The 19,499-nt window shown below is 55.9% G+C and overlaps 2 protein-coding genes across 3 annotated transcripts; one reads left to right on the top strand and one right to left on the bottom strand.

The window, feature by feature from the left end:
- Window positions 1–3,974: 3,974 nt before the first annotated feature.
- On the bottom strand, window positions 3,975–18,896 carry MIS18A (MIS18 kinetochore protein A). Of its 2 annotated transcripts, XM_066571831.1 has the most exons (8): window positions 18,792–18,896; window positions 13,696–13,831; window positions 8,635–8,866; window positions 8,489–8,555; window positions 7,660–7,782; window positions 6,482–6,575; window positions 5,677–5,792; window positions 3,975–4,244 (listed from the first exon to the last, which is right to left on the bottom strand). In XM_066571831.1, the coding sequence occupies exons 3-7, from the start codon at window positions 8,861–8,863 to the stop codon at window positions 5,712–5,714; spliced, it is 594 nt and encodes a 197-aa protein (XP_066427928.1). In that variant the 5' UTR covers window positions 8,864–8,866; window positions 13,696–13,831; window positions 18,792–18,896; the 3' UTR covers window positions 3,975–4,244; window positions 5,677–5,711. The 2 variants fall into 2 exon arrangements, with proteins under 2 accessions (XP_066427928.1, XP_066427927.1); XM_066571830.1 differs by lacking the exons at window positions 13,696–13,831; window positions 18,792–18,896 and having other exon boundaries at window positions 8,635–8,909.
- MRAP (melanocortin 2 receptor accessory protein) lies at window positions 8,978–17,377 on the top strand. The gene is made up of 4 exons (XM_066571832.1): window positions 8,978–9,056; window positions 9,685–9,931; window positions 13,751–13,850; window positions 17,111–17,377. Exons 2-4 carry the CDS (start codon window positions 9,826–9,828, stop codon window positions 17,178–17,180), a joined length of 276 nt encoding a protein of 91 aa, XP_066427929.1. The 5' UTR covers window positions 8,978–9,056; window positions 9,685–9,825; the 3' UTR covers window positions 17,181–17,377.
- Window positions 18,897–19,499: the final 603 nt, after the last annotated feature.

Below are 19,499 nucleotides of genomic sequence, written 5' to 3'. Positions count from 1 at the left end.
GGATCCGCCGGGTTTTATGGGCGGGAGGGGGGCGGGGGGGAGGCGGAGCCCTGGGGGCGGGGCCGGCACAGGTGTGAGAGGCGGGGCCTGCACAGGTGTGAGGGACCCCAGTGCGGCTGCGCGGGGCGGGGCCTGGCGGGATTTAAGGCGCGGGGAGGGCCCAGCAGAGCCATTTGCTCCTCGGCGTTCGGTGAGGGAGGTTGCTGCCGGCCGGGGCCCTATATCTCTGTTCCTTTATATTTTCCTCTGTGTTTCTTTTCTTTTGTATCTCTGTTTTTCTATACCTCTCATTTCTACCCTCCCTTCCTCCCCTCCCCCACCCCCTACACCCACCCCCCCCCCAAACCCCCCCCCTCCCTCTCCCCCCTAGCCCTCCCCTCCCTCCCCCCCTACGGCCGCCCCCCGCCCCCTCCCTCCCATCCCACCTCTCTATTCCCTTACTCAGCCCTACCTTACCCTATTCCTCCATCCTTCCCCTCTCTCTTCTCTCCCCACCCTGCCTTCCCCCCTGCCCCGTCCCCTGCCGCCCTGCACACCCCGACCTCTCCCCACCTTCCCCTCACGTGCCCCTCCGCTCCCCTATTCTCGTTCTCCATTCCCCGCTCTCCTCCTTTCCTCGCAGCTGCGGGGCTCGGGGTGCCGGGCAATAATAAAGCCCAGAGGGCCGGAGCCCGGCGCCCCCGCCCTCGCTGGGGTCCCCACACGGGGCCGGACCCGCTCTGCGGGTCCCCCCGATTCCAGTCCAATACACCGGCCCACACCGCCGGGGCTCCGGCTGTCCCTACATCACACTGGGGGGGTGGGGGTGCGGGTTACAGCGGCCCCCTCATTAGGAGGGGGTCCCGGGGTGGGTGAGGAAGGGCCCCCTCATTAGGAGGGGGTCCTTGGGGAGGGGGGGGGGGTGGGTTAGGAAGGCCCCCCTCATTAGGAGGGGGTCCTGGGGAGGGAGGGGGGGGGGGGGGGGGGGGGGGATGGGTGAGGAAGGGCCCCCTCATTAGGAGGGTGTCCTGGGGAGGGGGGAGGGGGTTAGGAAGGGCCCCCTCCGGAGGAGGGGGTCCCGGGGGGGGGGGCGGGGCGGGCCCCCTCCGGAGGAGGGGGTCCGGGGAGGGGGGCGGGGCTGAGGGGGCATTCCCCCCTCCGGGCCCCGCCCCCTCCCCCGGGCCCCCTCCTCCGGATGGGGTCCCGGCCCCCTCCCGGGGACCCCCTCCTCCGGACCGGGGCCCGGGGGGAGGGAGGGGGCCCAGACGGGAGGGCTGTTCGTGTGTGCGTGGTTTGTTTTTTTTTTTTTTTTTTTTTTTTGTTACGCGTGTGTTTTTCTGTCACGGCGCAGAGTGACGTGCCCACCTCTGCTTCCCCCCCACCCCACCCGCCCCCCTCCCTCCCCCCGGGCCCCGGTCCGGAGGAGGGGGTCCCCGGGAGGGGGCCGGGCCGGGACCCCGTCCGGAGGAGGGGGCCCGGGGAAGGGGGGCGGGACCCGGAGGGGGGAATGCCCCCCCTCCGCCCCGCCCCCCTCCCCGGACCCCCTCCTCCGGAGGGGGCCCGCCCCGCCCCCCCCCGGGACCCCCCCCTCCGGAGGGGGCCCTTCCTAACCCCCCCCCCCCCCAAGGACCCCTCCTAATGAGGGGGCCCTTCCTAACCCCCCCCCCTCCCAAGGACCCCCTCCTAATGAGGGGGCCCTTCCTAAGCCCCCCCCCCCCCCCCAAGGACCCCCTCCTAATGAGGGGGCCCTTCCTCACCCACCCCTCCCGGACCCCCTCCTAATGCGGGGGCCCCCCACCCCGGGACCCCCTCCAAACAAGGGGGTCCCCAAACCCGACCCCGCACCACCCCCGGGACCCCGTCCAAAGGAGGGGGGCCCGTGTGATGGGGGAAGCGGAGCCCCGGCCGTGTCCCCTGCGTTCACAACCATGGAACTGCATGGGGACACCACCGGGGACTCCAGCGGGACCGGGGGCGCCGGACTCCGGCTCTCTGGGCTTTATTATTGTCCGGCACCCCCAGCCCCGCGGCTGAGAGGAAAGAAGGAACGGGGAGAACGGGAAGAGAGGAGGGATAGCAGGGAGGAAAGCGAAAGGGGAAGGGAAAGGCTGGGAGGGGGCAGAGCGACAGTGGACAGAGAAGGGAGAGAGGGGGAATAGAAGGGAGTAGCGGAGTAGGGACAGGACAGGAAAGAGGAGAACGGGTTAGGGTCAGGTTTAGGGGAAGAGGAGGGGAGGGTCTGGGGGACAAAGAAGAAGAATACGGGGAGGAGAAGGAAGAGTAGAGCAGGGGACAGGAGGGGAGGCCGAAAGGGGAGGAGAAGGAAAGGGGGGAAGAGAGAGAAGGGGAATACAGGGAGGAAAAGGAAGGGTAGAGGGGGAGACAGGAGGGGAGGCCAAACGAGGAGGGAAAGGAGTCGGCTTTGAGGAGGAGAGAAAAGGGGGAAGAGAGAAAAGCAGAGAAAGGAGGGGAATACAAGCACGAGAAAGGAAAGGTAGAGGGGGGAACAGGAGGGGAGAAGAAGCTGCGGAGCGGGGACAGGAGCCACCCGGCCGCAGCGTGCTCAGAGTGAGCAAATGGCGGCCAAGGCAATTTCCGGCTTCTAAATAAGCTCGGCCCCGCCCCGCGCAGCCGCCCTGGGGTCCCGCACACCTGAGCCGGTACCGGGACCCGCCCCGCACACCTGAGCCGGTACCGGGACCCGCCCCGCACACCTGAGCCGGTAGCGGGACCCGCCCCATAAGCTCCGCCCCCGGGGCCGCCTCACGGAGCCCCAGGACCGCCCCCGGGGCCGCCTCACGGAGCGCCGGCTCCGCCCCTGGCCCGGCCTCCCGGAGCCCCGAGCCCGCCCCCGGCCCCGCCCGTGATGGGGGCGGGGCCATCGCTCGCGGCCCCGCCCGTGTCCCCATCCAGACCGGCCCCGCCCGTGTCCCCCCGACCGGCCCTGCCCGTGTCCCCCAGGCCAGCCCCGCCCGTGTCCCCCCGGCCGAACCGGGGCTGCTGCCGGCGCTGCGCGGAGCCCCGAGCGCTGAGGCGGGGCCGGGGATGGGCCCGGGGCTCTGGCTCGGCTCCTGTCGGTGTCGGCTGTCGCGGGGTCCCGGGCGGCGCCGCCTCTCCCGCGCCGGGCGCGGTCGGGTGGGGATCGGGACCGGGATGGCCGCGGGCGGCGGCAGCTCCAGAACGGAGAGGCCCCGCACGGACGGAACCGGCCCCGGGACCCCCAGACCCCGCCGCTCCCCCGGTGCCACGGAATTATTTTTCCCAGTGTAGGCCGAGAATTCTTTATGAGAAAACTCAAACCTCAAAAAGGATACGGGATCTGAGGGGAGAGGAGAGATGCTGGTACAAATTCAAAATGCATTGCGAACAATAAATCTATGGCACAGCCCATTTCCTCTCCCAGACTGGTTTCTGTGTGCTCGTCTGTGGTTCCACCTGCTCCGATGGGATTCTCAGCCCGTGGGGCTGTAATGACTTGCCCGGTGCAGAGCACGCCAGGAAATAATGGGCAAACCCTCTGGATCAGGCAGTGAGTGGAGCCTCTCAGTAACCGTGTCCCACAGTCTGGCAGCGCCCAGCACCTCCGGCTGGAATTGGAGGGGTGCCAGCACACCCCCCCCGGCACAGGGCCCCTTGCTTCCTCACATTCCCTTTAATCAGGGTGATTTTTTGGGTAGGAACACCCAAAACCAGCAGAACTGGCCTTAACCACTTTTTGTGGGACCGCTCCTCTTCCTTCCTCACCAAAGTCCCACTGTCAAAACCCATCCCCTCAATCTCTCCAAGGAATTGGGCTTGGATTTCCCAGTCCAGCAGGGCAGAAATGCTGCTGTCCTTATTGTATATCCTAATTGCAGTAATTGCTTAAGAAATAATTGAAAGGAATTAAAGGAATGAAGAGAAATTAAATAGGAGCTGCCAGCTCCAACTAAGGGATGCTCAAACCCCTTATCAATAATTCGCTTTAATTAACCAACAAAGTCAGTAACACCACATTGATACACTATGACTCTTTTTAATGGAGTTACAGATAAATATTGCAGAATGTAAGAACCTTTAAAAAGCCAGAAACTCTTTTAAGAGATGGACAGTGTACAGCTGCAGAGAGAGTCCTGGGATTCAGGAGAAAAAACGCCAAGTTTTCAGTCTTTAGCATCTTCCCCTCTGCGGTCACTGACAGCAAACGCAGCCTCAGCCTCAGGAAGGCCCGGGGAGTCAGGGATTTCACGGATCCTGTGTCACCTCAGCCTTTCAGCAGGTACAGTCTGCAGGGAGAGGGAAGAAAACGGGTCAGAATGGACAGCCCACTTCCAGGAAAACATCACAATTCCCAGAGCATTGGGCAGAGCTGTGAGAACTTCCCCAAAGCTCCCTTCCCCTGAGGACTGAGGGCTCGAAGCTGAAGGCACAGGCTGGACCTGCCATGGACAGGCTGGGGAAGCCCAGCAGTAAAAGCTCCTGGGCCAATTCCATCAAACATTCCAAAATCAGGCTCCTCACCTGCTGGTGGAAGCACATCTTCCCTCCTGTGGGGTTTTGGGATCTGCAGTGAGCTGCAGGGGGAAAAACCAAAACCCAAGTATTTCCCACAATTGGAACGGAAAAGTGGGGAAAAAGGATGGAGGGGCAATCCTGGGGTGAAACTGGGATCCAAGCCCTCCAAAGCAGTGGAAGCAGAGGCTGAGTGACAAAGCCCAGTTTGCTGGGACTCACAGGGACGCTGCTGGGTTTTGTCTGGCAGTGGAGCCGGGCTGGGTATCACCTCATCAGGCAGGCACAGCAGCAGCAGCCGCAGGCACCTGGCCAGGTGTGTCTGCCTGGCAGAGGGCTCCCCACTGCCTGGCAACCTCTGTGCCACAGGGCACTGCTGTGGCACTGGCCATTGAAACAGCTCCTACCTGTCCTTTCACAAGGCAAGAGGGTTTACCACACAGCAAAGGGTTTTTGAATTAAGAAGATAACACTACACTCAACTGGAGGAGAAAAAGTGAGATCTGTTAAATTTTCCTAAGCCAGGCAAAAAAGAAAAACAAATTAAAAAAAAACAAAACACAGAAAAAACCCCACCCACCACCAACAAAAATAACAATGAAAAAAGCCCAACATATTAAGCATATTTCAAGAGAGTTTAAATCGGAATGAGGTGACTTGGAAAGCTTGAAAAGCTGCAATGCTGCAAAAATCTAATGCTGCAAAAAAAGCCTTTTCTTACATCACATTTTAGCCCTGAACTTGCAAAAAAGCCCTGCCAAACTAACAATTCACCACATATAGTTATTGAATCGTTCCTGTCTTTGAGCACGAGTGAAGCTAAAGCTATGGAGACAAGAAAACCCTAATGCTGTTCCTTTGGAAATCCCAGAACCACAGGGAGGTTTTCCATTAGCTTAGGAAAATGCCCAGCACTTTCAGTAGACACTGAATAGCAGGGAAGTCAGGAGATCCATGCTTTGCTTCCAGGGACAAACATTTAAATCAGTATTTCCATTAAAGCAGAAGTGTACAGATGGTGTGATCAGAAGTGTTTATTAAGAAAAGAACCCCGGGGGTCTCCCCTTCAGGGACACAAGAGGAGCTCCTTGGCTGGGACCCAGCCTTGGCCAGCGCTGCTCCCCAGCACACAGCTTCCACCCACGGCCTCCAGCTGCCCACAGTCCCTGCAGAGCTCCCAGGGAGGATCCCAGGGCCAGCCCTCACCTCTGCCCTGCTCCTGCAGCTCAGGGCTTCTCCTGTCAGACCTGCCTCTGCAGGGCAGCCACACGCGACTCCACAGTGCTCAGCCTTGTCTCCAGAGCCTTGAACAGCATGTCCACCTGCAAAAGGACCAGGAGCGGGGTCACACACACACCAAGGGCACCCGTGGGTGTCACAAAGGGCTCCAGTCTCATCTCACATCCCCAATCCCTTTCATTTGACTCGTTCCCTGCTCCTTTCATCCTGTGAAAGCTCACCCAGCTCTAACACTCACTGTCCACTTTTTCCAGCCCTGGTGTCAGAGCCACACGCTCAGCCTCTGCTGGACAACCTTCAGTTTCCAACTTCCTTACACTATTTGCTCCCAGCCCTTCCCACCTGCAGTCACCAGATTTTAGTAGAGCAAAACTTCAGCCTGATTTATGATGTTATATTTCAATACAAAGCTACAGCAAAAGCATTCAGTCCATTTGCACAAAAGGCAGAAGAAACATGGCTAAAAGTGAAGTGAAGACCTGGAGAAGTGAATCAGAACTACCTAGAAACAACATATCAAATTACTGAGACGTAAACAGGAACCTAATGCTGTGCTTGGCAGACAGAAAATGCTAATTCCCATGAAAATGGAAGGAAAGTTATGGAAATCTTGCAGAACACAGGATTCCAATGACATGAAGCAGACCAGTACATGCTACAATGCACTAAGTTACTCTGGGTGAAATAAGCTGCTCTGCAGAAACTATTGGAGCACATTCAGGTTTCACAGAGGTGAATCAAACAAATTATTGATTCTAAGGTTAAATCTCACCCTTTCCAGCACCTCTTCCAAGACAGCTTGACTTTCCAGAGTCAGTGGCTCCTCATGGATGACAGCTTGCTTTCCCGGGGTGCCTAGGATATAGCTGAGATGCCACAGCTCAGATCATGCACAGATTTCCCCCCCTGAAGCCAAAATCCCAGCACAGCACTCCTCCAGAGCCCTGAGACAGAGACAGCCATGGACTCTGGGCTGCAGGGAAAAACTGCACAGACACCGAGGGCAGTGCAGGGCTGGCTGGGAGGCAGAAGCAGCATCACTCTCCAAGAAAAGTGCATTCTGCAGCCAGGTCAGTGCTTTAGGGAATTCTACTGCCAAAAAATAAGGTATCATAGCTGTGGAATTAAGAAAAAAACCCAAAAGCACTGTCCAGAGCACGAGGGTGAACATCCCCAGCAATACAGCAAAATGAATGGGAACCTCAGAAAGAAACAGAGACATTAAAACTAGTTCAGGTGAACACTGGACATTAAAACTAGTTCAGGTGAACACCGGACATTAAAACTAGTTCAGGTGTCCATCAGAACAATGCTTGCATGAAGGAACTCTGGCACAAAGCCTTGATTCACTATATACTTATTGAACAATGCCTTAAGGCCACTTTCAAGTGCCACACACCAACTAAACCCAAGCACACTTCCACTTTCTAGACAGATTTTAAACGGCTGAGTGAGAGCCTCAGGCACATCCTCAGGTGTCAGATTTGCTTCTGCCCACTCCAGAGACAGAGCAGATGTGGCCAGCACAGGGCAGACCTGCCCCAAGTGCTGCCTGAGCCCCTCTGGCCACGCTGCCTGCTGGAAATGCTGAGCCCAAAGGGGCTCCAGACAGGCCTGGCTGGTGCTTGGCTTGTGCACTCCTCAGAGAAAATGAGAAGGGACCCTCCTGTGCCCTGCACCTGCTGGTATTTGCTTGGCAGGAATGCAATTTCTCATACAAAAGGCAGACCTGGCTGTTTTGGTTTTTTCTTTTTCCTAGGATTTGCCTTACAGAGGTGATGCTCCTCAGAACTGAGCACTGTGATGCCAACAGCAGCAATTCAGAAAACCACTCTGGGGCAGAGCAGCAGCAAAAGCCACGTCTGCACTTCCCAGAGACAGAGCAGGAGAGCCCTCAGTGCAGTGCCTGGTGAGGGCAGTGGAGCTGGCACACAAACATTCTGTACTTACCTTTCCACAGAGTCAACAGTGAAACAGAACAAATCTCTCTTGTAGTCGAGGCTCCTCGAGGTGCACCTGTAGATGCTGCCAAGTGTCTTTGAGCAGCCAGAGCAGAATAAGGTTTCTACTAAGCTGTAAGTGAGAAATAACATTGATTCAGAAAAAAAAATAAAAGGAAGCACCTCACCCCATCCCTTTCCTTAAAAAAAAAAAAAAACAAAACCAAAAACAAAACCAAAAAACCAAACCAAAACAAAACCCCAAACAATCATGCATTATCATTTTTTCAGGGATTCATTCTTGCTTTAGAAGTGTAAATTATGAGCACTCATCTTTCAGCCTGAATTTGCAGCAGCTCCTCAGGCTGACTGACCTCAGCAAGACCATCAGAATCACTACATTGTGGTAGGGACCTTAAAGCTCATCCGGTGCCACCCCTGCCACGGCAGGGACACCTCCCACTGTCCCAGGCTGCTCCAAGCCCCAGTGTCCAGCCTGGCCTTGGGCACTGCCAGGGATCCAGGGGCAGCCACAGCTGGGCCAGGGCCTGCCCACCCTCACAGGAAAAAACTCTTCCTGATATTTAATCTAAACCTGCCTTCCTTCATCCTAAGGCCATTCCCCTTGTCCACCACTGCATGTCCTTGTGAGAAATCCCTCTGCCTCAGGCCACAAAGTACCCAGCACACAAAGGAGTGTTCCAGGGCCACAGCGGCACTCCGGGCCCTCCACCGGGCCTGTTCCCGGCAACCCCCGACCTCCCCGGGGCTGTCCCCGGCACCTTCCCCGGGAACCCCCGACCTCCCCGGGGCTGTGCCCAGCCACGGCCGGCCCTCACCATCCGCACTCGCCGGGCAGGTTGGAGATCTTCCGCTCCGGGTCCACGGCGACGCTGGCGGCCGCACCTGCAGCGGGAGGGGAGGAGGGAAGGAGGGAGGGATGGCGGCCGTGAGGGGAGGCGCGGGGCGGGGGGCCGGCACTCACTGCGCAGCAGGATGCAGCCGCTCTCCTCGTCGTTAGACACCCAGCTGGACGTGTCGCCCACGGGCCGCCGGCAGCCGGCGCACAGGAACACCATGGGCATGGGCGCCTCGTCCGCCCGCTCCCGCCCCGCCCGGCCGGCGCCCGGCTCCAGCAGCGACAGCGACTCCTCCAGCGCCGGGCACAGCGACAGAAGGTCCTGCTCGCCCGCCGAGGCACCCGCCTCCAGCATCGCCTTCGAATCGCCCGCCGAGGAAGCGACAGTGACACCGGACATGGCCCCGGAACCGCTCCCGGGGCCGGCCCCGGAACCGCTCCCGGAGCCGCCTCAGCACCGAGGCTGCCCCGGAACTGCTCCCGGAGCGGCCTCAGCACCGCCCGGGGGCGTTTGGACCTCGTAATATCGTGGAACCAAAGCAAAGGATGTGGGTATTCCAGTACATGAAGCGTTTTATCAAGTCACTCCTAATTCAGAGAACTTCCCGAGCTGGAAGGGCCCCACAATGATCATCCAGTTCCGCCCCTGCAGGCACAGACACCCCAACAATCCCACCTTGAGTATCCGTGGAGAGTTCTCCAAATGCTCCTGGAGTTCTGTGGGGCCGTGCCCATTCCCTGGGGAGCCTGGGAAGTGCCCAGCACCCTCTGGGGATGAGCCTTTCCCTAAAATCCAGCCTAAACCCCTCCAGACCCAGCTGCAGCCCTTCCCTGGGGGCTGTCCCTGGCCACGGGGAGCAGAGGCCGGAGCTGCCCCTCAGGAGGAGCCGCAGCCCCGGTGAGCCCTGACCTCGGCCCCTCCAGGCTGAAGAGGCCTTCAGCCACTCCTGGCGTGGCCCCTGCAGACCCAGCCCTTTCCATCAGACACATTCGGGAATGTTTTCCAGCCCGGCCGTGCCCAGGAGCTCCCAGGACAGAGCACTGCTCTGAGGGAAGGGCCTGTGATCCAGCTGGCACCTGTCCACCCTGTCCCTGGGTTACAGGGCGCCCGTCTCAGTTTAGAACAGCCCGAGGAATGTTTTTCTGTCTCACTGAACTGCCGCGGGATGTTTCCAGTCCCCAGGCAGTCCTTGAGCCGCGGGACCCCAGCGATTGGCACAGGCAGAGGTTGTGCAATTCCCCTTCCGAGGCCAATGCAGCACAATGAGGCAAAGCTCTGGGTCGGAGTGCTGGGCTGGCTGAAGAGGCACCACTGACATGGCCAACGGCACAAACTCCTCCGAGTACTTCTGGTCTTATGAATATTACTGGGATTACATAGACCCGATTCCAGTCGATGGAAGCAAACTGAAGGTTAATAAATGTAAGTATTGTGGAGTGGTAGATGCTAATCTAGGACAGGGGAAATGTTGCTCGTCTCACTGACCTGGTTTTGTTTCCTTGCAGTAGAGTCCATGCCAGTGCCTGGTTTGTGTGAATGGGTGTTTGCCTTCAGGCTGGATAGTTACTAACAAACACTCTGGGCTTTATCTTACAGTATCTGAAGCTATTAGACCGCTGACACTAATTCTTGTTTACAGGGACAGATTTTTTGGGGGTCATTTGCTAAGGGGAAATGTGATTACTTGTGAATTTGTAGTGCGGGGTGCTAGTGACCTGTGTGCTACTGCCACCAGAGTTCACTGAAGGAGCAGAGGTTTTCATAAAAACACTGTGTTTTCATCCTGGGACAAGGCTGACAATGCAACTGGTAAGCATTCAGACTTTTACTAAAGGAAATGTACATTTCCACTAGCCAGGGACAATAAGCTGCAAACATATTCTTTGACCTTCCCTCCCATCCCTGAGGATGGCTGAAACTTCAGATGTGGATTCAGAAACTAAAATTGTTTTTCCCAAGGTTATTACAGTGCAATTATTATATATCCCAGGAAAATGTGGGGGCCTTTCAGAATACCTTCATGTCTCTCTCACTAACAATGCAAGAAACTGCCTTTCTGATGGTGAAAGTTGAAGTCTGTCTTAGGAGCTGCTTGTCCTTCGCTTGCTCAGACAGCAGTAGGGAAAAGGAGCAGAAACTTCCTCTAGAAAAGCTTTTCTGTGCATTCAGATCAGCCAAGGGTTTATTGCCTCCAAACTCAGAGCACCACACCTTAAAGTGGTGTGAATATCCACATCCCTCCATACAGAAAATCTTGCTCTCTAATGCTGCATTTGCTGCTGCTGGGACCAGGAGCAGCTCATCTAATTCTCTTATTTTAAAGTTAAGGCAGATGATTACCCCCAGATTCCACTAGGAAAACCCCAAACTGCTGAGCTGAGCTAGATGTAAGTCTCTGGCATGTGGCTGGCGTAGCAAAACCCAAAAACCAGGAATAAACTTTTCCCCTGTCTTCTCCTTAATAACATTTTCCTACCACTTGGATCACCTGGTGCACAGCAGAGGTGGCATTTGTGTTACAGCACTCCCCTCCCTGGCAATTCATGGGGCATTTTTCCTCAGCTGCCCCTTGGAATCTGTAGAGACTGTGCTTCTGAGACAAGATGCTCGCCCTCTGTTAAATTTAATTTCAATTTGTTGACAGTTTTGTGGAGGAAATTACCCCATATGTGCTTATGGGTGATCTCATCAGCCTTATTTCCATTAAAAAGCAGGGTAAACTGATCTTGTAATGACTTTTCAGTCCCACTCGTTCTGGCCCCCACCCCTGCAGGAAGTAGAGAAGTCTGCCACCTTTCAGGCATTTTTATATTCTGAGAAGATGAAAACAGACATTTTTCCATGTCAGCAGCCCAGGAGGAACAGGGAGTGCATCCTCTTGGTCCTATCATCCTTCCTTCTCCAAATCCCAGTGGGAGAACAGTGGCTTACAAGTGCTAATGAAAACACCAAGGGAAACAATGCCACAGCTGCCTGGGATTTTTCACTGTTTGGAGTAAAAGTACCAGTCAAGCAATGAATATACTTTGCCTGTCCTTGCACAATATTTACATTCCTATACCCAGAGAAGCTGCTGGTGCTGGGATTATTGTGTGCTCTCAGTTTTGCCTCCTAGGGTTTTATTTTATTCTTTTAATGTGAAACATAGACCTGAATCTCTGCTTTTTTTTTTTCCCTCTGTTACATGGCTGGTCCCTGAATCTTTTTGAGACTGAATTTGTCTCATAAAAATGAATCTAAACCCAGATAAAAAGCCATGGTCTTGCTTTCTATTTGTAGTGTTGTGCATCTCTCTCAATTTTGCACGAAAATAAGGAAAAATCTTAATTGGCCCATGATCTAATAGGCTATTTAAAAGCATGCACGCACACGTGCACTAAAGGTGATGGTAAAATTTAGCAATTTTCCAAAATAGGAAAGCTTTTTATAGATTGGTAAAATATGAAAATACATTATTCCAGTTAAAAACCAAAGCAACCAAACAAAAAAAAAAACCAAAAAACCACCAAACAAATCAAGAACACCAAACAAAACCAAGCAAACAAATAAACAAAACCCAACTAACTGCAGAATTTAAACCCAGGAAATTTTGGTTCAAGCTCCACCTGAGCCCTGGAGCCAATTTATTTAGCTTCAGTGAATTCCATGAAATCTATTAAAACTCTTTTTAAAAGATGAAGCCAAAACAGCTCTGAGAGGGAATTCTATAAATCCAAACTCTTAATTTCTGTCCCAGTGGTGTGGAACACTTCAAAACTTTGGGCTTCTCAAAATGTCCCTGGGCAAAGGAAGAACAAAACAGGCTGCCCCTTGCCACTGATATTTCTCAGTAGCCCAGCCCAAACTCAGGTTTCTGATAAGGGCAGAGCTGGGCCAGCTCTAGTTTTGGGTTTAAAAGGAATCAGCTGGGCTAATTCCCTTAATCTCTTTGTGCCTTTGATGCCAACACATCCTGAACTTTTTCACAAAGAAACGCTCAATCAAACATCCAGGTCCTGTTTCAGAGAACACAATGTTTTCTGTACTTTCAGGGGGAAGATTTATTTTATCTCGGTCAATATTTGTCCCTGGAGCCAGTGACCCTTCTTTTTCCACCTCATCTGCTGTGAATCCAGGGCAGGGCACCCAGATTTCCCAAGGCCAGCAGCACAGTGGCCCCAGGAGGGAGGGAGCCTTTGTGGAACAGTGGCCAAAGGTGCCCTGGGGATGGGAGCAGATCCTCACTGAGCCCAGGGCTCAGCAATCAAACTGGCACAGCACTGCAGCCTGTGGGAGAGAGCAGGAGCAGATTCACAGCCCAGGGCTCAGCAATGAAACTGGCACAGCACTGCAGCCTGTGGGAGAGAGCAGGAGCAGATTCACAGCCCAGGGCTCAGCAATCAAACTGGCACAGCACTGCAGCCTGTGGGAGAGAGCAGGAGCAGATTCACAGCCCAGGGCTCAGCAATCAAACTGGCACAGCACTGCAGCCTGTGGGAGAGAGCAGGAGCAGATTCACAGCCCAGGGCTCAGCAATCAAACTGGCACAGCACTGCAGCCTGTGGGAGAGAGCAGGAGCAGATCCTCACTGAGCCCAGGGCTCAGCAATCAAACTGGCACAGCACTGCAGCCTGTGGGAGAGAGCAGGAGCAGATCCTCAGTGAGCCCAGGGCTCAGCAATCAAACTGGCACAGCACTGCAGCCTGTGTGGGACAGCAGCTCCCTCTGCTCCCCCAGCCACCTCACCTCACCTTCCCGCTGTGGGCACACTTGGGCACTGGCAATGTGTTCCTCAGATAAACCATCTGCTCCTGGCAGAGCAGGCAGCACCTTGCCCTCCTCCGTGGAGGCTGCAGGGCAAGGGGCACCTTCCCTTCCCTTCCCCTGCCCTGATGTGCTGGGAGGGGCACAGGCCCTGTGCCACAACCCCCCCCCTTGCTGTTCCTCCTGGTATAAAACCTTCCAGGGCTGGGATTCCCTCCCTGAGGGCCTCTCCCCAAGGACCCTGCAGTGACCACTCAGGCTTCCTGCCCTGTGGTTGTGTAACAGGACCCATGTTCAGTTACCTGCACAGGTCTGGGCACCAGGACACTCCAGAGGCTTTTCCCTCCCTCATCCCCATCGCCAGGCACTGCTAGGAGGCTCCCTTTAACAAACTGGCCCTCAGACCGCTCTCTCTGAAAGGAGAAATGAGTCAGGTGACATACCTGTAGTAGGGAGGGTGAATCACCTTGCTGTGTTTTATTTCTGCCGTGCCCACAGACTCCATCGTCATCGCCTTCTGGGTCGGCCTCGCCGCCTTCGTCACGTTCCTTTTCCTTGTTCTGCTGTGCATGTCCTGCTCTGGATCAACACCAGCCAAGTGAGTACAACCAGAGGTAAAGTAATATAACCAGAGATAAAGCAAGAATAATCAGAGATAAAGCAAGTAGATACCAGTGTGAAAAAGTAACCTGTGGGAAACACTCACTGCCCCGAGTGATGCAGCTGTGACACAGAACGTTTATAACTGCACAGAGGTGAAGCTTTTCCTGTCAGTATTTGGCTGGAGGGTCTCTTCACCCACTGCTCCTCCTTTTCTGATCAGGAAAATTCAGCTCAGCAGGCTGGCCAGAGATTCAGGATTAGGTCACAAGCAAGCAGAGGGAAGCAGCAGTCAGAAGGAGCACTAACGTTCTCATTTATTGGCACCCTGTGGCATGCTCACAAAAGGTAACAAAAACAATTGAAAAAAAGGCAGTTTACCCAAATAAACCACAAAGCAGGAGGCAGACTAACAACACAACAGACATGGAAATGGACATGAAATGGCAGGGTAACAGGGCATGTTACCAACAATTTACTGTCCCTAAGAAACTGGCAGGAGAAGTCTGTGTACATGAAAATCTCAGTGTTTGCAAGACTTAAAAAAGTATTGATTTTTAAAGGTTTTTTTTTTTGCTTTTTCATCGTGTTACTGAGCAAAATACTTGGCTAAAAATACACATATTTATCCCTCATGTATTTATTTTGGCCATCAAAGGAGCCATTGTGAACAAGGCAAGTCTAGAAATGTTTTCTGGAGTGCCCTGGAATCATTAATGAAAACCAGCATTCAGTGAGATTTGTTTAGGCTTTGAAACCATCCTATGTTATCATTTTCCTAGGCTTGAAACATACTGTGAGAAAACAATTTTAGGACTGAAGGAAGTATTAAACCCAGTCACACACAAAACTTGCCCTTTTTGGTCGAGTTCTGTTTGTTTTCTCAGCCCCATGTCAATTGCACTCCCCCCAGTTCCAGCACCAAAACCCAGCGTGGTGCTGGAAAGAAGCCACGAGTGTAAACCTGCACCCCCTGCCCTGCCACCCCCTCTGCTATGTCACCCCCTGCCCTGCCCTTGGCATGACAATCACCCAGTGTCTGTGAGGAAACCCCACGTCTGTTTGCTGGTGATAGTCCCGATGTATTCACGCAGCAAACGCCCGCTCACGTCACGGGCCAAGGCTGGAGAGCTTTCACCTTCATCCCTTCTGTGCTCATCCATCTCTGCCAGCCCAGGGACACCAGGGCCCTGTGCTCTCCCAGATCACCCATGTCCTGCTGAGAGGAGGCAGCTGCTCTGGGCACCCTGTGCCAGGGAGCAATTCCTAATTCCCAATCTCCCATGCATCCCACCCCTCTGGCAGTGGGAGCCATTCCCTGGGTGCTGTCCCTCCATGCCTTGTCCCCAGTCCCTCTCCAGCTCTCCTGGAGCCCCTTCAGGCCCTGCAAGGGCTCTGAGCTCTCCCTGGAGCCTTCTCCTCTCCAGGTGAGCACCCCCAGCTCTGCCAGCCTGGCTCCAGCCCTGCAGCAGCCCTGGTGCCTCCTCTGGGCTTGTTCCAACAGCTCCACAGATTTCTTGTGCTGAACCTCACGGCTGGGGCAGCTCTGCAGGTGGGGTCTCCCCTGAGTGGGGCAGAGGGGCAGAATCCCCCCCACCCGTTTTGATGCAGCGTTGATGCCATTTTGGCCGTGCACAACACCCCCGTCCTCCCCCAGTGGGTAACACCAAGGGTGACCTCCCTTGGCAAGGGCCCAGCGCCCTCCAGAGCAGCGTCCCTGGTTCTCACCTGCACATCTGCACAGAAACAAGGCACTGGCGAGTGTCCCCTGAAGGCACAGCTGAATCCTGAGACAGGGAGAGCTCCTGGACTGGAATCCATGATCCCATTGCAGCACACGCTTCCCTGCAGTCCCCGGTGATGGGAAGCCAGTTTTGGTGGGTGGGTTTGGCAGAGTGGGGAGGGCTGATGTCTGTACAAGCCCTGCAGGGAGGGCTCCATGTCCCAGTCCCTTTTGTCAGCACTGCACCATCCCACAGACATAAGACAAAAGGAACCACAGATTCCAAACCCATCTGCCTGCCAAGGCAGCTGATGATCACTCTGCTGGGATGCAGAGCATTAACATTTGCCTCAATGATGTGCATTAACATCCAGCATGAAAGGCTTTTTCAGGTGTATCTTATCTCAGTTTTAGTTCTGTGATTCTGTCTGGGCCAAGGTCAGTTCTCCAGCTGATTTTAAGATATGGATAGCTAGCTGGTGGTATTTGGCTGCTGGATAGACAGGAAAGAAAAGATCCTGTTTTGGTAAGAAATTTTTTTGGGTCTTCCTTCTGTCAAACAAAGAGGAATGATGTCTTGAATACACCTGCAGCATAGCAAAGAAATTTCCAACCCTGCCTCCCTGTGCCGGCCCTGCTGCTGAGACTTTGGGGCTTGTTTCTGCTTTTTGAATTACTCAGCTCCGTTCGGCTGAACTCGGCTCGGTTCGGCTGAGCTCGGCGCCGCTCGCTCCGTTCGCTTGAGCTCGGCTCGGTTCGGCTGAGCTCGGCGCCGCTCGCTCCGTTCGCTTGAGCTCGGCTCGGTTCGGCTGAACTCGGCTCGGTTCGGCTGGACTCGGAGCCGCTCGCTCCGTTCGCTTGAGCTCGGCTCGGTTCGGCTGTTCTCGGAGCCGCTCGCTCCGTTCTCCTGAGCTCGGCTCGGTTCGGCTGAACTCGGCTTGGTTCGGCCGAACTCGGAGCCGCTCGCTGCGTCGGCTCGGCTCGGCTCCCTGAGGGCGGGCAAGCGGAGCCGCCTCACGTTCAGCTCGCCCAGCTCGGGGCTCTCCCGCTGCCGCGTCCCGGGGGCGGTCCGACCGTCGCACTGTCAGGAAAATTAATCCACAAACACCGTAAGTTTATGTCCAAAAGGAGACACTGGAGTCCTGCAACTTTATTTGAATAAAGGCAGAGGCCATGGACATTTCCCATGGGGTGTCTCAAGTTGCTGGAGGACGCAGCCTCCTTTTTATCCTAATTTCTCGGGCGCATTTCCCTCTGTCTTCCCCATCGGCTGAGGTACTTGGGAGGTACAAACTTCCCCAAGTCGCCTGATGCAGACCGCTTTCTGATGTGCATCCCCCCCCTTCCTCTGTGCGTGTTCTTTTTCTTCAAGTCCAGGGACTCCGCACGGGCTCGGGTGACCAGCAGTCTCTGTCAATTAGCGGAATTCCTCTGGAATTTACGGTTCCGGTCATTGCTTCTTTCACCTCTCAGTGTCTGGGTTTCCCTACCAGCAGCCACACTCTTTGTAGACACCTCCTTCTCATTCCTTTCAGCACGGCCACGAACGGCAGCGCGGGCTCGGGCAGGAGCTCATTAGGCACTGACTGCGCTCGCGCTAATTAACGGGCACGAGAGCACCCGGGGCAGATCGTGGTGCAAGGACCGAGCGCGCGCCAGCGGAATGTGTTGGAATCCCTGTGCGATCCCAGCGGTTTGAAGTTTGGGAATGCTGCGGGACATACTCGAGGCGTCAGCAATGTTTGTTAAGGAAAGTCACCAAGGAGCGGTGGAAGAAAACAATAAAGAATATTGCCTATTTACTGTCAGTGTCTTTCCCTTTTGGGGTGTTGGCCGGCTCCATGGGGGTAAATTAACATCAGGAGTAGCTTTTGCTGCTGTTCTTGCTCGTGTGTTGGAATACAGCAGAGTCCTTGTCACTTTACACATCGGGAAATACAAATTCAGCAGAATTTCAGTTCGGCCGAGCTCGGCTGGGTTCGGCCTAATTCGGATAGGGGCTGTTCGGTTATATTCGACTACAGAACTCGATTCAAACCAAACCTTTATCGTCACCACCTGAACCGAGAACCGTACCGGTCAGGAAGAACGCCAGAGCCCTTAGCGCACACCCACTGCGACCCACACAAAACCGTGCGATCGATCCCTACAGAGCACCTCCGAACCACGACACCCAAAGAACTTGCGGCAGCCGAACCCCGCGCTGCCGGCCCCGGACGGAGCGCGGCTCCCGGCGGCAAAGCGGCTCCTCCGGCGCGCAGGGGCGGCGCCGCCCCGGAGACCCCCCCGCCCCCGCCCGCTCCCCCTGCCCGGGGGACCCCGGCGGCGCCCGAGCCCCGCGCCCGGAGCGGACAGAGCGGCGGGCACCGGCCGGGCCGGCGCAGCAGCGCCCGCGCCGCCTCTGCCGCCCTCGGCCGGCCCGGCGCCAGCCGCCCTCGGCTCCGCACGGCGGCTCGCACCGGCAGAGCGGCTCGGCCGCTGCCGCGCCAAATTCCCCGTGCGCCTCGGCAACCGCCCGGCCCGGGCCGGCAGCGCTCCCGAGCGGCAACGCTCCGGGCCGGGCCGCGGCCACAAGAAGCGCCCTCAAATGCAGCGGCACAGCCCCGACTGCAGCCCTGCAAACGCTGCCAGAGCTGCGGCTTCCCGCAACTGAACCCCGAAACTGACGCCGCGGGCGGCGCTCACCTCGCTTCAACAAGGGCAAAGAAATGGGTTCTCCCCTTCAAGTTCATCCCCTGGGAGAGCAGAAAAGAAGGGGCTTTCCTCCAATGAAATCCTTCAAGCCGTGTGGAAAGGGGGATTTGGACCTCAATTCAAACCCTTGCAAAGGAGGGACACCAGCGCTGTCCCCTCCATTTAAACCTTAGGATGATGAAAATGGGCTGGCTGCCTTCAAATCAAACCCCTCAGATGACAACAATACTTTGCCCATTCCCGTTCAAATGGAACGCAGGGATTCCCTGTCACCCCTGGGATACCCCTAACAGCCGGGAAAAGGCAGGTTTTCCTTCCATCAACACCCTTCGAACCGCAGGTGAAGGCGGATCCCTCCCAGTTCGAACACAGACAATATTAGGAGAGTAGCTGCTTGCCTCTCCTTCTTTTGTCTTCACAAGCTCCGTTTTTGGTCCTGGGGAACCGGGGAGGGGGGACTGCCAAGATCAAATCGAAAAGGGAAAGGACCAAAGTCCCCGCTCCAAATCCACACGCGCTCACCCGTTCGGCTGCTGCTTCCCGGCACAAAGATTCGTCCCTCGGCACCTCCTTGAAGCGATGCTCCGCGTCTCCAAGCGCGCATCCAGGTGTTCGCCCAGACGCTGCGAGAAGCTCTCGCAGTCCTTCCATGAGACAGCCCCGGGAGCCCCCCATGAACCCCTCTTCTCAGCAGCTCCATGCAAAAGGGAGCTGAGGCGAAGCCTCCCCCTAAAATTGCCTCCCCCCCCCCCCCCCCGGCAGGAGCCGGCCCCTCATCATCCTCACAGCTCACACCTGGGGCTGCTCCGAGCCCCCCATCATCCTCACAGCTCACACCTGGGGCTGCTCCGAGCCCCCCATCATCCTCACAGCTCACACCTGGCGCTGATGCCACTCTCCAACAGCGCCTCTCCCCGTCCAGCACACAGCCCGCTTCTCACAGACACAGAGCCAACAGACATCTGCTCCGGGTGCTGGCTGTTCTTAGTCCGTCTGCTTCCACAATTCAGACACGGACGTGCGCTGATGGCACTGAGGGAAAGCTTTCCAGTGCACAAAACTGTCATTCTGGTAGCACGCTTTGAGACGCCTTCAGAAAAAGCAGAATCAGCGCCACCTCCTAAGAGCCCTGCTGAGGAACCCCGCCCTCCTTGGGACACCCAATGCAGCAGAGCTCGAAAAACAAAGGGAAAAGTCAAGCTTGGAGTGGAAAAAGACAATAGAAATACA

This window comes from Molothrus aeneus, chromosome 2, assembly GCF_037042795.1.
Source record: "Molothrus aeneus isolate 106 chromosome 2, BPBGC_Maene_1.0, whole genome shotgun sequence".
In the NCBI taxonomy this organism is placed as follows: Eukaryota; Metazoa; Chordata; class Aves; order Passeriformes; family Icteridae; genus Molothrus; species Molothrus aeneus.
Note: the sequence above shows the minus strand (reverse complement) of the source record. Positions and strands in the feature narration are given on the sequence as shown.

Bases quoted from the DNA above. Each gene is read 5' to 3' on its own strand.
- MRAP (XM_066571832.1), top strand. From the start codon at position 9,826: ATGGCCAACGGCACAAACTCCTCCGAGTACTTCTGGTCTTATGAATAT. The intron at 9,932-13,750 runs GTAAGTATTGTG...CCGTGCCCACAG, and splicing joins CAAACTGAAGGTTAATAAAT to ACTCCATCGTCATCGCCTTC. The intron at 13,851-17,110 runs GTGAGTACAACC...CATTCCTTTCAG, and splicing joins TCTGGATCAACACCAGCCAA to CACGGCCACGAACGGCAGCG.
- MIS18A (XM_066571830.1), bottom strand. From the start codon at position 8,908: ATGTCCGGTGTCACTGTCGCTTCCTCGGCGGGCGATTCGAAGGCGATG. The intron at 8,556-8,634 runs GTGAGTGCCGGC...CTCCCGCTGCAG, and splicing joins CGGCTGCATCCTGCTGCGCA to GTGCGGCCGCCAGCGTCGCC. The intron at 6,576-7,659 runs GTAAGTACAGAA...GTGGCATCTCAG, and splicing joins ACTGTTGACTCTGTGGAAAG to CTATATCCTAGGCACCCCGG.